We start from the raw sequence: 16,195 nt of genomic DNA, 5'->3' as shown, positions 1-16,195 counted from the left end.
AAAATATAAATAGAAAAAGTGGCAGCCCTGGTTTAAAATATTCACGTGACAAAACACTGCTGCTTAGTTTCCTGTTTACTTTCACCTGCTTCTCAAAAGGCAGGACAGACAGTTCATTGGCTTAAGTTTGTTCCTGTAAACGTGCAAACAAGTGAAGGAGACAGACACCAACTTCTTTAAATATAGATATTTTATGTACATCGTTTCATGACTAGCAAACAAACACTATATTCTTACACTGCGGATTCTGCACAGTCCTAAGTTCAATAGTCATTTGGTACAAAATTACTACAATAAATAAAGCTCACCTCACACCAGTTGTACAAACAATAAATTACAAGCTCAGTGCTGTTCTTGCTGCTCGGCCAGAGGCCGTTTTATGGAGGTCAGTCTGTGGATGCACAGCAAAAGTATGTTTTTGGACACTGAATTTTTTTAACTTTTAATTATGCTAATTATTTTCATTAAAAAAAAAATAACTATGAGATGAAAAGGAAAAATTATATAATAAAAATAAAAAATTCGGAGGAAAAGATATCAGATGGGAAAGTCAGAATTATAAGATAAAAAGTAAAAATGATGAGATAAAAGGTTAAAATGGTGAGAAAAAGTCCATCCATCCATTTTCTACCGCTTATTCCCTTTTTGGGGTCGCGGGGAAAAAGTCATCATGAGCTAAAGAGTCAGAATTATGAAAAAAAAAGTTATTATGAGATAAAAAGTTAAATTATCGGATAAAGACTTAGAACACAGAAATAAAAGGTTGAAATTATGAGGAAAAAGTCCAAATCATGTGATAAAAAAGTCATGACTATGAGATAAGTCAGAATTATGAGATAAAAAGTTAGATTTATGAGAAAACGTCACAAGATAAAAAGTCAGAATTATGAAAGAAAAAGTTATGAGATAAAAAAGTTAAATTATCGGATAAAAAGTTAGAATATAGAGATAAAAAGTTGAAATTATGGGGAAAAAGTCCAAATCATGTGATAAAAAAGTCATGACCATGAGACAAGTCAGAATTATGAGATAAAAATTGATATTATGAGATAAAAGGTTAAAATGGTGAGAAAAAGTCCATCCATCCATTTTCTACCGCTTATTCCCTTTTTGGGGTCGCGGGGAAAAAGTCATCATGAGCTAAAGAGTCAGAATTCTGAAAAAAAAAGTTATTATGAGATAAAAAGTTAAATTATCGGATAAAGACTTAGAACACAGAAATAAAAGGTTGAAATTATGAGGAAAAATTATGAGGAAAAAGTCCAAATCATGTGATAAAAAAGTCATCACTATGAGATAAGTCAGAATTATGAGATAAAAAGTTAGAATTATGAGAAAACGTCACAAGATAATAAAGTCAGAATTATGAAAGAAAACGTTATGAGATAAAAAAGTTAAATTATCGGATAAAAAGTTAGAATATAGAGATAAAAAGTTGAAATTATGGGGAAAAAGTCCAAATCATGTGATAAAAAAGTCATGACCATGAGATAAGTCAGAATTATGAGATACAAATTGATATTCTGAAATAAAAGTTAGAATTATGAGAGAAAGTCACAAAATAAAAAGTCAGAATTACGAAAAAAAAGTTATTATGAGTTGGTCCTTCATTGAGGCGGCGACTTGTCCAGGGTGTACCCGCCTTCCGCCGGATTGTAGTTGAGATAGGCACCAGCGCCCCCTGCGATCCCAAAAGGGAATAAGCGGTAGAAAATGGATGGATGAATGGAAGTTACCAAAGACTATAAAAATGGGAGCCTTTACCTCCCTGCTTGGCACTCAGCATCAAGGCTTGGAATTGGGGGTTAAATCACCAAAACGATTCCCGAGCGTGGCCACTGCTGCTGCTCACTGCTCCCCTCACCTCCCAGGGGGCGATCAAGGGGATGGGTCAAATGCAGAGGACAAATTTCACCACACCTAGAGTTTGTGTGTGACAATCATTGGTACTTTAACTTTAAAACCCATCCATTTTCTACCGTTTGTCCCGTTCGGGGTCGCTGGAGCCTATCTCAGCTGCATTCGGGCAAAAGGCGATGTACACCCTGGACAAGTCGCCACCTCATCACAGGGCCAACACAGATAGACAGACAACATTCACACATTAGGGAGCATTTAGTGTTGCCAATCAACCTATCCCCAGGTGCATGTCTTTGGAGGTGGGAGGGGCCTATCCCCAGGTGCATGCCTTTGGAGGTGGGAGGGGCCTATCCCCAGGTGCATGCCTTTGGAGGTGGGAGGGGCCTATCCCCAGGTGCATGCCTTTGGAGGTGGGAGGGGCCTATCCCCAGGTGCATGTTTCTGGAGGTGGGAGGAAGTTGGAGTACCCGGAGGGAACCCACGCATTCACGGGGAGAACATGCAAACTCCACACAGAAAGATCCCGAGCCCGGGATTGAACCCAGGACAACTCAGGACATTCGTATTGTGCGGCAGATGCACTAACCCCTGTACCACCGTGCTGTCACTAACTTTAAAACATTTTTCAAAAATTGGTGCGTTTTCATGCATGCTCGGGGCTTCAGAAATTCGATTGAATTGGGAGAGAGAAAAAATGCTCGTAGCGATTGCTAAAAATCCAGGTATATAAATTCGATGTCCAAAAAAAAACTTTTGTAATAAGGACACAAATGAACCCTCGTAGACTTTTTCTTACTGGTGTGTGTCAGTGAGGTGTGCAGACGTGCACCGAGCTCTGTGATGATGCCTGGACGATAACACACATCGATATCGTTCATGGTCTAAAGATGTATGCTGTAAATCGGTATTTTGGAATGCTAGGGCGTGCATACCAATTATTTATATGCCAGTGGAATGTCTTTGCATTGCACACACACACACTTCAAAAATGAAGCACTGCACCAAAGGTGTGATTTGTCTCCATGAAGGTTAAAGGCCTACTGAAAGCCACTACTAGCGACCACGCAGTCTGATAGTTTATATATCAATGATGAAATATTAACATTGCAACACATGCCAATACGGCCGCTTTAGTTTACTAAATTGCAATTTTAAATTTCGCTCGGAAGTATCATGCTAAAACGTCTCGGTATGATGACGCGTGACGTCACGCAGTGTAGAGGACATCTTGTTCCAGCATCGTTCCCAGCTATAAGTCGTCTGTTTTCATCGCGTAATTCTACAGTATTCTGGAAATCTGTGTTGCAATTTGTTCAAAGAATAATGGAGACGTCAAAGAAGAAAGCTGTAAGTGGGAAGCGGTGTATTGCGGCCGCCTTTAGCAACACAAACACAGCCGGTGTTTCATTGTTTACATTCCCGAAAGATGGCGGTGAAGCTTTACTATGGAACAGAGCGGTCAAGCGAACACGGTTGGATTGGACCACACACACAAAGTACAGTGTTTTATGCAGCGATCATTTCCAAAGATCGTGTTTCGAAGAGGGTCCCTTGCGAAGGGCAGAGATGGGCATCGCCACCACCCGTCGACCTCCAGGTTGTACAGGTACCACCATATATCCATCCATCCATTTTCTACCGCTTATTCCCTTTGGGGTCGCGGGGGGCGCTGGTGCCTATCTCAGCTACAATCGGGCGGAAGGCGGGGTACACCCTGGACAAGTCGCCACCTCATCACAGGGCCAACACAGATAGACAGACAACATTCACATTCACACACTATGAAGTGAAGTGAATTATATTTATATAGCGCTTTTTCTCTAGTGACTCAAAGCGCTTTACATAGTGAAACCCAATATCTAAGTTACATTTAAACCAGTGTGGGTGGCACTGGGAGCAGGTGGGTAAAGTGTCTTGCCCAAGGACACAACGGCAGTGACTAGGTTGGCAGAAGTGGGAATCGAACCTGCAACCCTCAAGTTGCTGGCACGGCCACTTTACCAATCGAGCTAAACCCCCCCAATTTAGTGGTGCCAATCAACCTATCCCCAGGTGCATGTTTTTTGGAAGTGGGAGGAAGCCGGAGTACCCGGAGGGGAACCCACGCATTCACGGGGAGAACATGCAAACTCCATACAGAACGATCCCGAGCCTGGATTTGAACCCAGGACTGCAGGAACTTCGTATTGTGAGGCAGACGCACTAACCCCTCTGACACCGTGAAGCCTACGACCATATAATCTCACTAAAATACTAGTAACACAATAAGTAGATAAGGGATTTTCCAGAGTTAAATAAATGATAAATGATAAATGGGTTGTACTTGTATACCGCTTTTCTACCTTCAAGGTACTCAAAGCGCTTTGACACTACTTCCACATTTACACACACATTCACACACTGATGGAGGGAGCTGCCATGCAAGGCGCCAACCAGCACCCATCAGGAGCAAGGGTGAAGTGTCTTGCTCAGGACACAACGGACGTGACGAGGTTGGTTCTAGGTGGGATTTGAACCAGTGACCCTCGGGTTGCGCACGGCCACTCTCCCACTGCGCCACACAGAGTTATCCTAGTAAATGTGTCTAATAACATCTGAATCGCTCCCACTCTATTGTCCTTTTTTGTTTTTCTAGTCCTTCACTCTCACTTTCCTCATCCACGAATCTTTCATCCTCGCTCAAATTAATGGGGAAATCGTCGCTTTCTCGGTCCGAATCGCTCTCGCTGCTGGTGGCCATGATTGTAAACAATGTTCAGATGTGAGGAGCTCCACAACCCGTGACATCACGCGCACATCGTCTGCTACTTCCGGTACAGGCAAGGCTTTTTTATTAGCGACCAAAAGTTGCAAACTTTATCGTGGATGTTCTCTACTAAATCCTTTCAGTAAAAATATGGCAATATCGCAAAATGATCAAGTATGACACATAGAATGGAGCTGCTATCCCCGTTTGAATAAGAACATCTCATTTCAGTAGGCCTTTAAGGAGGTCTGTGGTTACTTTACCCCTCCAGCAGTCAATTTGGGTTATTTCCCCCCCTGGACTCTGGGCAGAGAAATAGGAAAGTGAAGTTTGTGTCGTAAGGAAGAACGTTCTTCCTGAGTTGATGCAGAGAGAATTCCTCTCCGTCTCGCTAAGGTTGTTTCCCCGACTAAACCGACCGGGTTGTTGTGCTGCTCGGACGCACTGAAAAGCACCGTTTACAACACAGCATGACCGGGTCGCCCCGCCCACTGTTGGTCGTCGTGTCTCGGGAGTCGGCTGGAGGCCGGACGACGAGACGTTTGGAAGCAAAGTCCAAATGGTCTCTGGGTTAGCTTGGGTTCTGCCAGCTCTCAGTGAGACTTGCTCCACAACATTCTCAGTCCCGGTCTACAGAATGTCCCAAGTTCATCGGTCCATGGTCCTCCCGGCCCCGTCCTGCCCTTTTCAGCATTTCTTCACAAGACAGTGTTTGAAGGCCGAGGGGCGGGAACTCAGCAGGCAGCCCTTGGACAGTTTCCCGCCCTGGTCCCGGCACTGCACCGTCCTGCTCTGCCAGCCCGTGTCACAAGTCCTGGAGCAGCTCATCCAGCCTCCCGTCGCCCACTGCGGCCCCGGCGGGGAGGTGGAGCTAGCGGCGGCCGGAGTCTGGGCGGAGGGGGACGTAGCGGCGCCGCCGGTGGTGGTTCTGGTCGGGACGGGGGCGGTGCCCTGCAGACGGGCTACATTCAGGTTAGGGACAAGCTGAGGTGTGGTCCTGCGCGGCACGAAGAAGCTGTAGCGGACGTCCAGAGGCTTTTTGGCGTCCGTCGCAAGGATCTGGACCACCAGGGCTTCCCGGAGGGCTCCGGGGCCCATGCTGTGAAGCCACTCATCCTTTTGACTCCAGCCGCTGTAGTTGAGCACAGAGCCGTTGAGTGGAATGATGGTCTCGGAGGTGGAGATCATGAACTTGCCGTTGAGGAGGTAATCCCCACTGGGTCGTCGCAGGGCCAGGTAGGCGGTGTAGCGGCTCTGGTCTTTGGCTTTGTGCTGGCGGACCTTGATGTGGGTGGAGCCTGCGGGGATCTTCACCACGTCGGTGTAGCCCTTGCTGTTTGGCAGAGGGAAGGATGGTGATGAGCAAGTAGAATGCAGGCAAGGAGTATCAAAGTGTCAACAAGGAAAACCATCATGTGTGTCCTCAATAATCCATCTGAACATGCACGGTTGTTAGGGGTCCACAAAAAAAAAAATCGCTCCACATCTGAATTGTGATACTTATTCACCCCAATTCCGAATCAATTCATAATTTAAAAAAATCGATAAAAAACAACAAAAAAACCCAAAACCTTTATATATATATTCGTATATGTCACGTGGGGGTCGCATTTTAATGCGGGATCGTTCCTCCAACGCAAACATAGACACTCCGGACAACAACGTAAAGTTAAGAATGATTTAATAACAAAACACTGGCACAAAAACAGACGAAAAGAAACGCGTGGCGAAAGCACAGAAGCTAATGCTAACACTAGCACAGGATCAGGTAACAAGAAACCTAGTAATTACCAACAAAACAGTTGCATACCGCAAACAAGGGACCAAGACCGACTGACGGGACAAGGCAGGCTTAAATAAGGAAGTAATTAACAAAAACAGGTGTGCGTCTGGAACCCTTAGCAGGTGAAATTAATATGTTGCCATGGTGACCAAACTGACTCACAAAAAGGTACACAAACAACAAAGGGAGTCCAAACTAACAGAAAATAACTAAACTAAACATGATCCAGACTACGGATCATGACAGTATATACGTATGTAAATACGAATACAAATATATATTAGGGGTGTAACGGTACACAAAAATTTCGGTTCGGTACGTACCTCGGTTTAGAGGTCACGGTTCGGTTCATTTTCGGTACAGTACGAAAACAACAAAATATACATTTTTTGGTTATTTATTTCCCAAATTTGTAAACAATGGCTTTATCCTTTTAACATTGGGAACACTCTAATAATTCTGCCCACGTTAATCCACATTAAACTGCCTCAAGTTGTTGCTGTGATTAAATAAAATGAAAAATCCTTTCTTCTACATATAAAAAGGGCTAACGTTACGCTAAAAGCTAATTAGCCTTCACCTCAAGCCTATACTGTGAGCGAGCTGAGCTGCAGTTTAAGTTTCTAGAAGGTCAACGGGCTCACAGTGATGTTTGTAATAGTTGTGACTGGGAAGTGTTTAGTATAATTTGGGTAGAGTCCGCTCCTTCCCTGCTAGACGAATATCTCCGCTCGACGCTAAAGCATTGACTACATTGTTCTGAAGTCTGAATACGCACTGCTGATTGGCTTTGTATGTAACCGATCAGATGGTTGTGTGGGCGGGACAATGGGGCAGAGACAGAGGCAGAAAGCAGAGCAGCTTGTGAAGACTTCTGCTTCCGAACTTGTTCGGTACGCCTGCGTGCCTAACCGAAACCCCCGTACCGAAACGGTTCAATACAAATACACGTACCGTTACACCCCTAGTATATATATATATATATATATACATATATATATATATATTTGTTTATACATATGTATATATATATATGTATATGTATATATATATATATATATATATATATATATATATATCCATCCATCCATTTACTACCGCTTGTCCCTTTTTGGGGTCGCAAGGGCTACTGGAGCCTATCTCAGCCGCATATATATATATATATATATATATATATATGTATGTATATATATATATATATACGTATATATATATATATACATATATACATACATATATACATGTATATATATACATACATATATACATACATACATATACATATATAAATACATACATATATATACATGTATATATATACATACATACATATATACATATATAAAAATATATATAGAAATACATATATATATATACATATAAATATATATATATACATATATATATACATATATATATATACATATATATAAAGGGTCATAAGTACCATCTGAGCCATGTCGCCCCCATATGTCAACATAACTAAGACGTCATTGCCAAAGCCCGTCCACAAGGCGCAGGTCCAGTATTTCGTCTTACCTTTTCTTGGTGAAGTTACCCACAACCCGTATGCACCCGGTGCTGTCGCCTCCACATTTGCCGCACTTGTCAAACTGAAGCTTGGAGCCTATGATGCCGTCGCAGCCTGTTCGGACGCATTTCCCTTTCACACACACCGAGCTGCTGTAAGGACGGCACTCGGTCCCGTCTATCACCTGAAACCAAGGTGGAAGTTAACATCTCTCAGCTTTGTTTTACGCAAACGTTGCAGAAACCTTCTGACCAATATTCTAAGGGCATTGAATCGATCACTACTAGAATGTTTGCATTGTCTTATAGGACATTTTGCCTCTCATGGGAGCAGGCTTCATAAATTCTTGCTCACAGACATAGATAGGACAGCTCGGTTCTAAGAAAATGGTGCCAAATTCAGTAATTAAATTAAATCAATTTAATCCGTGCTATAATAGCCACAAAGTTCAGTGAGCAGGTTGTGTTAAGTGTGACCACGTTTATGCTAGTTGAATTTTTTTCCTGCATCCATGACTAGGGAAGGTTGTTTGGATTGTGACATATAATTCATAGCTATGCTGAATTTACATGAAAGTATAATCAACCAATGTTAGTTACAATCAATGGCCACCAAATGGTGTCGCATCGGCAGCTGTACATTAGCATTTAGCATATAATATGAAAAAACACCACCTCTAACATAAAATATCCCACTGATTTTGCAGTGGGATCTGAGCTGAGGATGTTGTTGTGGCTTGTACAGCCCTTTGAGACACTCGTAATTTAGGGATTTATAAATAAACTTTGATTGATTGATTGACTGTCTCTCGGGCGCTGAGACCAAGTTAAAGACGCCGGCGGGCCTGTTTGGACAACCCCGGACTAGAGATGTCATATCTGTGGGCATGAAGGGATCAAGCCTGCTTGGAGGAGAGATTATCACAGGCCTCGGCAATCATATATATATATATATAGATATATATATATATCTATATATATATATATATGTATGTTGTGTTTTTTATGTTGATTTAATAAAAAATAAAAAAATACAAATAAAATTTCTTCTGCAGCCCAGTACCAATCAAGTGGTTGGGGCCACTGCACTACGCCATACCGCCATCGGTGGAAATGCTCCCCACCCACTCGTCCAAGCTGCTGTAATTTAGATCAGTGCTCCCCAACCTTTTTGTACCCGCGGACCGGTCAACGCTTAATAATTTGGGGGCCTTTTTTTTTTCTTTTCCCTTCTTTGTAATGAAAAAGGGAGGTTTTTGTGGTTGGTGCACTAATTGTAAGTGTATATTGTGTTTTTTATGTTGATTTAATTAAAAAACAAAGAAAAAAAAAAAGAAAATATATATATATTTTTATATATTTTTTAAAATAAATTCTTCTGCGGCCCGGTACCAATCGGCCGCGGCCTGGTGGTTGGGGACCACCGACGTATATGACCATACTAACTAATTAGATGACCATACTAACTAATTAGATGACCATAGTAACTAATTAAACTACCATACTAACTAATTAGATGACCATAGTAACTAATTAGATGACCATAGTAACTAGTTAGATGACCATAGTAACTAATTAGATGACCATACTAACTAATTAGATGACCATAGTAACTAATTAAACTACCATACTAACTAACTAGATGACCATAGTAACTAATTAGATGATCATAGTAACTCATTAGATGACCATAGTAACTAATTAGATGATCATAGTAACTAATTAGATGACCATAGTAACTAATTAGATGACCATACTAACTAATTAGATGACCATAGTAACTAATTAGATGATCATAGTAACTCATTAGATGACCATAGTAACTAATTAGATGACCATAGTAACTCATTAGATGACCATAGTAACTAATTAGATGATCATAGTAACTCATTAGATGACCATAGTAACTAATTAGATGATCATAGTAACTAATTAGATGACCATAGTAACTAATTAGATGACCATAGTAACTAATTAGATGACCATAGTAACTCATTAGATGACCATAGTAACTAATTAGATGATCATAGTAACTCATTAGATGACCATAGTAACTAATTAGATGACCATAGTAACTAATTAGATGACTATAGTAACTCATTAGATGACCATAGTAACTCATTAGATGATCATAGTAACTAATTAGATGACCATAGTAACTAATTACATGACCATAGTAACTAATTACATGACCATAGTAACTAATTAGATGACCATAGTAACTAATTAGACTACCACACTAACTAATTAGATGGTCATAGTAACTAATTAGATGACCATAGTAACTAATTAGATGACCATAGTAACTCATTAGATGACCATAGTAACTCATTAGATGACCATAGTAACTAATTAGATGACCATAGTAACTAATTACATGACCATAGTAACTAATTACATGACCATAGTAACTAATTAGATGACCATAGTAACTAATTACATGACCATAGTAACTAATTACATGACCATAGTAACTAATTAGATGACCATAGTAACTAATTAGATTACCACACTAACTAATTAGATGACCATAGTAACTAATTAGATGACCATAGTAACTAATTAGATGACCATAGTAACTAATTAGATTATCATAGTAACTAATTAGATGACCATAGTAACTAATTACATGACCATAGTAACTAATTAGACTACCACACTAACTAATTAGATGACCATAGTAACTAATTAGATTATCATAGTAACTAATTAGATGACCATAGTAACTCATTAGATGACCATAGTAACTAATTAGATGACCATAGTAACTAATTACATGACCATAGTAACTAATTACATGACCATAGTAACTAATTACATGACCATAGTAACTAATTAGACTACCACACTAACTAATTAGATGACCATAGTAACTAATTAGATGACCATAGTAACTAATTAGATGACCATAGTAACTAATTAGATTATCATAGTAACTAATTAGATGACCATAGTAACTAATTAGATGACCATAGTAACTAATTAGATGACCATACTAACTAATTACATGACAATAGTAACTAATTAGATGACCATAGTAACTAATTAGGTGACCATAGTAACTAATTAGATGACCATAGTAACTAATTAGATGACCATAATAACTAATTAGATGACAATAGTAACTAATTAGATGACCATAGTAACTAGTTAGATGACCATAGTAACTAATTAGATGATCATAGTAACTCATTAGATGACCATACTAACTAATTAGATGACCATAGTAACTAATTAGATGACCATAGTAACTAGTTAGATGACCATAGTAACTAATTAGATGACCATAGTAACTAATTAGGTGACCATAGTAACTAATTAGATGACCATAGTAACTAATTAGATGACCATAATAACTAATTAGATGACAATAGTAACTAATTAGATGACCATAGTAACTAATTAGATGACCATACTAACTAATTAGATGACCATAGTAACTAATTAGATGACCATAGTAACTAATTAGATGACCATACTAACTAATTAGATGACCATAGTAACTAATTAGATGACCATACTAACTAATTATATGACCATAGTAACTAATTAGATGACCATACTAACTAATTATATGACCATAGTAACTAATTAGATGACCATAGTAACTAATTAGATGACCATAGTAACTAATTAGATGACCATAGTAACTAATTAGGTGACCATAGTAACTAATTAGATGACCATACTAACTAATTACATGACAATAGTAACTAATTAGATGACCATAGTAACTAATTAGATGACCATAGTAACTAATTAGATGACCATAGTAACTAATTAGATGACCATAGTAACTAATTAGATGACCATAGTAACTAATTAGATGACCATACTAACTAATTATATGACCATAGTAACTAATTATATGACCATAGTAACTAATTAGACTACCATAGTAACTAATTATATGACCATAGTAACTAATTAGACTACCATAGTAACTAATTAGATGACCATAGTAACTAGTATATCAATCAAAAGCGCAGATTCCAAGCATTGAAATACTTTGTATAGCTCAAGATGTAGGGTCATTAGAAAACATGAGTGCACATCATAATGGCAGCTACACTTTCCATCTTAAGCAGTGGTCCCCAACCACCGGGCCGTGGCCCGATTGGTACCAGGCCGCAGAATTTTTTTTTATAAAAAAAATAAATAAATAAATAAAAAAAATATATATTTTTTTTCATTAAATCAATAATAAAAACACAATATACACTTACAAATAGTGCACCAACCACAAAAAACTAAATTTTTCATGACAAAAAAGTCCCTTTTTCATGACAAAGAAGAAAAAAAAATAAGAAAAAAAAAGGACACCCGCCCGGGCCGCGGGACAAATTATTAAGCGTTGACCGGTCCGCGGATACAAAAAGGTTGGGGACCACTGATCTTAAGGATCAAACACATTTTTGGGGGAATGTCCAGCAGACCAGATAGAAAAGCCTAATTTGTCCAGGTCTGGATTATTGTCTTCGGTTCAATGCCCTGAGAAAAGCCTTGAAATGAAGGAGAATGACCCCGGCTCACCCGGTGTGAGAACACCACATAGTAGCCGGTTCCTTTTGCCCGGCAGGTGAGTTTGCACACGTCTTTAGGGAGAACTCCTGCATATTTGGGCACCCATTCCACAAAGGTCTTCACACCTTTGGGGTCTGTCTGTGGGCCGTTGCGCACCTCACACTGCTCCTGGCGGAAACTCTTATCTGAAGAACAATAACAGATTTTATTCTAGAGACCAAGTCCTCGGTACAAGTACAGTAGACCTTGCAACACTCACTGGATGGTGAACACGGTGCAACGTTGCAAGACCGGTAGATGGCTCTCTTCCCCGTGCAGTAGCGCCCGTTGTTGCGCGGTGGCGGGTTGTTGCACAGCCGCTGGGCGAACTGCACTCCGCCGCCGCATGTTCTGGTGCAGGCGCCCCAGGAACCCCAGGAGCTCCAGCTGCCATGGTTGGATGACTGCGACACAGAGCAAAGGGTCGTCACTCGGTCTGGATCATCGTGGCAAAAATAATGATGATGAGTGTGTGGATTGATAAACACGGTAAGTATTTACTGTACCATCAAAACTTAACTTTAAATATAAGTAAGAAAAACAACTGGATGTCCTATCTTGTCGATTGTATCTGCGTTCAAAAAACTCCAGCTTATTAGTGATTCCCAGAGCCCAAAAAAAGTCTGCGGGCTATCGAGCGTTTTCTATTGGGGCTCCAGTACTCTGGAATGTTCTACAAGTAACAGTTAGAGATGCTACCTCAGTAGAATCTTTTGATTCGCATTTTAAAACCCATTTGTATACTCTAGCCCAGGGGTCACCAAGCTTTTTGAAATCAAGAGCTACTTCTTGGCTACTGATTAATGTGAAGGGCTACCAGGTGGATACACACTTAAATAAATTGCCAGAAATAGCCAATTTGCTCAATTTACCTTTAATAAATAAATCTATATATATATATATACAAAAAAAAAGGGTATTTCTGTCTGTCATTCCGTCGTACATTTTTTTTCCTTTTACGGAACATTTTTTGTAGAGAATAAATGATGAAAAAATACTTAATTGAACGGTTTGAAAGAGGAGAAAACAGGAAAAAAACGAAAATTTAATTTTGAAACATAGTTTATCTTCAATTTCGACTCTTTAAAATTCAAAATTCAACCGAAAAAAAGAAGAGAAAAACTAGCTAATTCAAATCTTTTTGAAAAAAATTAAAAAATTCTTTTTATGGAACATTTTAGTAATTTTTCCTGATTAAGATTAATTTTAGAATGTTGATGACATGTTTTAAATAGGTTAAAATCCAATCTGCATTTTGTTAGAATATATAACAAATTGGACCAAGCTATATTTCTAACAAAGACAAATCATCATTTCTTCTTGATTTTCAGGAACAAAAATTTTAAAGGAAATTCAAAAGACTTTGAAATAAGACTCAAATTTGATTCTAAAGATTTTCTAGATTGGCCAGAATATTTTTGGGGAATGTTAATCATAAATTTGATGAAATATTTCACAAATATTCTCCATCGAAAAAACAGAAGCTAAAATGAAGAATTAAATTAAAATGTACTTATTATTCTTTACAATAAAAAAAAAAAATAGTTGAACATTGATTTAAATTGTCAGGAAAGAAAAGGAAGGAATTTAAAAGGTAAAAAGGTATATGTTAAAAAAACAATAAAATCATTTTTAAGGTTGTATTTTCTTCTCTAAAATTGTCTTTCTGAAAGTTATAAGAAGCAAAGTAAAAAAATGAATGAATTTATTTAAACAAGTGAAGACCAAGTCTTTAAAATATTTTCTTGGATTTTCAAATTCTATTTGAGTTTTGTCTCTCTTAGAATTAAAAATGTAGAGCAAAGCCAGACCAGCTTGCTCGTAAATAAATAATGTTTAAAAAATAGAGGCAGCTCACTGGTAAGTGCTGCTATTTGAGCTATTTTTAGAACAGACCAGCGGGCGACTCATCTGGTCCTTACGGGCGACCTGGTGCCCGCGGGCACCGCATTGGTCACCCCTGCTCTAGCCTTTAAATAGACCCCCTTTTTAGACCAGTTGATCTGCCATTTCTCTTCTTTTCTCCTCTGCCCCCCTCTCTCTCTTGTAAGGGGGGGGGGGGGGCACAGGTCCAGTGGCCATGAATAAAATGCTGGCTGCAGAAGAAGTGACAACAAGCAGCCATCGTTTATTTTTTTCCTCTCGCTTGCACTTTTAACATGGAGGATTACATATCTAAAATAAAACAGTTTTCTAAACTGGACTTTCAATGGAAGCAGGAGGTAATAAAGGAAGATCTCCATCGAGACAGAGAGACTTTTAAAACTGAAGAAAGATAAGGAAGACTTCTATAAACAAGTTATCGATGCTTTTGATCGGAAGGAGCTGCGCATGGACTTCATGGAATTACGTTTTTTTTAATTAAATGTGCTTTTCATGATGGTATCCTTACATCACACTCAAATGTTTAAGCGCAGGCCTGAATTTACTGCATGCCTTTGGTAAGCGCCGGAGTGAGAAGAGGTTTTGAATTAATTAGCGCCCCGGTGGCAAATCAAAGAAATACGGTAAATGTTTTTTTCGATTACAGTATTTTTTAAATCGTGAGAAGTTAACATTTTATTAGTGATTAGAATTCGATGAATCGTCCAGCTGGCCGATAAAGGAAGTATTTGTCGGCCCTTACCGAGTAGTGCCTTTTGCGTGTTTTATCCACGCACTTCCCCTGGAGGCAGATGCGGCCCTTGCCACAGGGGGTCCCCTCCACCGCCGGTAGCTTCTTGGTCAGACACACCATCTGTCCCTGGCGGATCACGGCGCACCAGAGCCGAGAGCACACGTCCATCCCGGGGCAGACCGTGTACTCCGGACCGAAGGCCAGGCGGCACTGGCGCACGGCGTCATAACTCTGCCCTGGCAGCTCTTCGGGGCCCGGCAGAGGCTGGCGGGGAGAGTCCAGGAGGCACTCGGCTGCAGCGCGGACAACACACAGCGTATCATGATTAAGTCCATCCAATAACGGGTTACAGAAATGGAATTTTGGCATCCTCTGGAAACGTCTAATTACTTAAGCGACATGATCTTTGATGAGTATAATAACAATCTTTGGGAACACACGATTGGATCGGATTCTTGGGGTTAACGATTGGATTCAGAATAGATTCTCCATTCAAAATGAACACTTTTTTAATAACATTGGGTGTCAGTAGAAGCATTTAAGTCCCATCCTCATTTTGTATACTCTAGCCTTTAAATAGACCCCCCTTTTAGACCAGTTGATCTGCCGTCTCTTTTCTGCTCTGTCCCCCTCTCCTACGTGGAAAGGTTATCAGGCGACCACAGATGACCCGCTAGCTGTTCAAGGTCAGGACCCTGGGTGGACCTGGGGTGGACCACTCCTCTGAGTATCAGTTGGGGACGTCTCTGCGCTGCTGACTTGTCTCCACTTAAGATGATCCCCAGCTGGCCCCGCTATGGACTGGACTCTCACACTATTATGTTAGATCCACTATGGACTGGACTCTCACTATTATGTTAGATCCACTATGGACTGGACTCTCACACTATTATGTTAGATCCACTATGGACTGGACTCTCACTATTATGTTAGATCCACTATGGACTGAACTCTCACACTATTATGTTAGATCCACTATGGACTGGACTCTCACTATTATGTTAGATCCACTATGGACTGGACTCACACTATTATGTTAGATCCACTATGGACTGGACTCTCACTATTATGTTAGATCCACTATGGACTGGACTCT

At 39.8% G+C, this 16,195-nt stretch overlaps 1 protein-coding gene across 1 annotated transcript in view; it reads right to left on the bottom strand.

The window, feature by feature from the left end:
- Positions 1-172: 172 nt before the first annotated feature.
- LOC133544080 (A disintegrin and metalloproteinase with thrombospondin motifs 5) overlaps positions 173-16,195 on the bottom strand; it is a 55,143-nt gene continuing 39,120 nt past the window's right edge. The window contains exons 4-8 of the mRNA XM_061889124.1: positions 15,109-15,392; positions 12,703-12,886; positions 12,453-12,628; positions 7,929-8,104; positions 173-5,939 (exon numbers count right to left, since the gene is read on the bottom strand). Coding sequence (XP_061745108.1) covers positions 5,294-5,939; positions 7,929-8,104; positions 12,453-12,628; positions 12,703-12,886; positions 15,109-15,392 — 1,466 coding nt within the window. The 3' untranslated portion in view covers positions 173-5,293. The remainder of the gene's footprint in view (positions 5,940-7,928; positions 8,105-12,452; positions 12,629-12,702; positions 12,887-15,108; positions 15,393-16,195) is intronic.

Source organism: Nerophis ophidion, linkage group LG27 (genome assembly GCF_033978795.1).
Source record: "Nerophis ophidion isolate RoL-2023_Sa linkage group LG27, RoL_Noph_v1.0, whole genome shotgun sequence".
NCBI classification, from domain to species: domain Eukaryota; kingdom Metazoa; phylum Chordata; class Actinopteri; order Syngnathiformes; family Syngnathidae; genus Nerophis; species Nerophis ophidion.
Note: the sequence above shows the minus strand (reverse complement) of the source record. Positions and strands in the feature narration are given on the sequence as shown.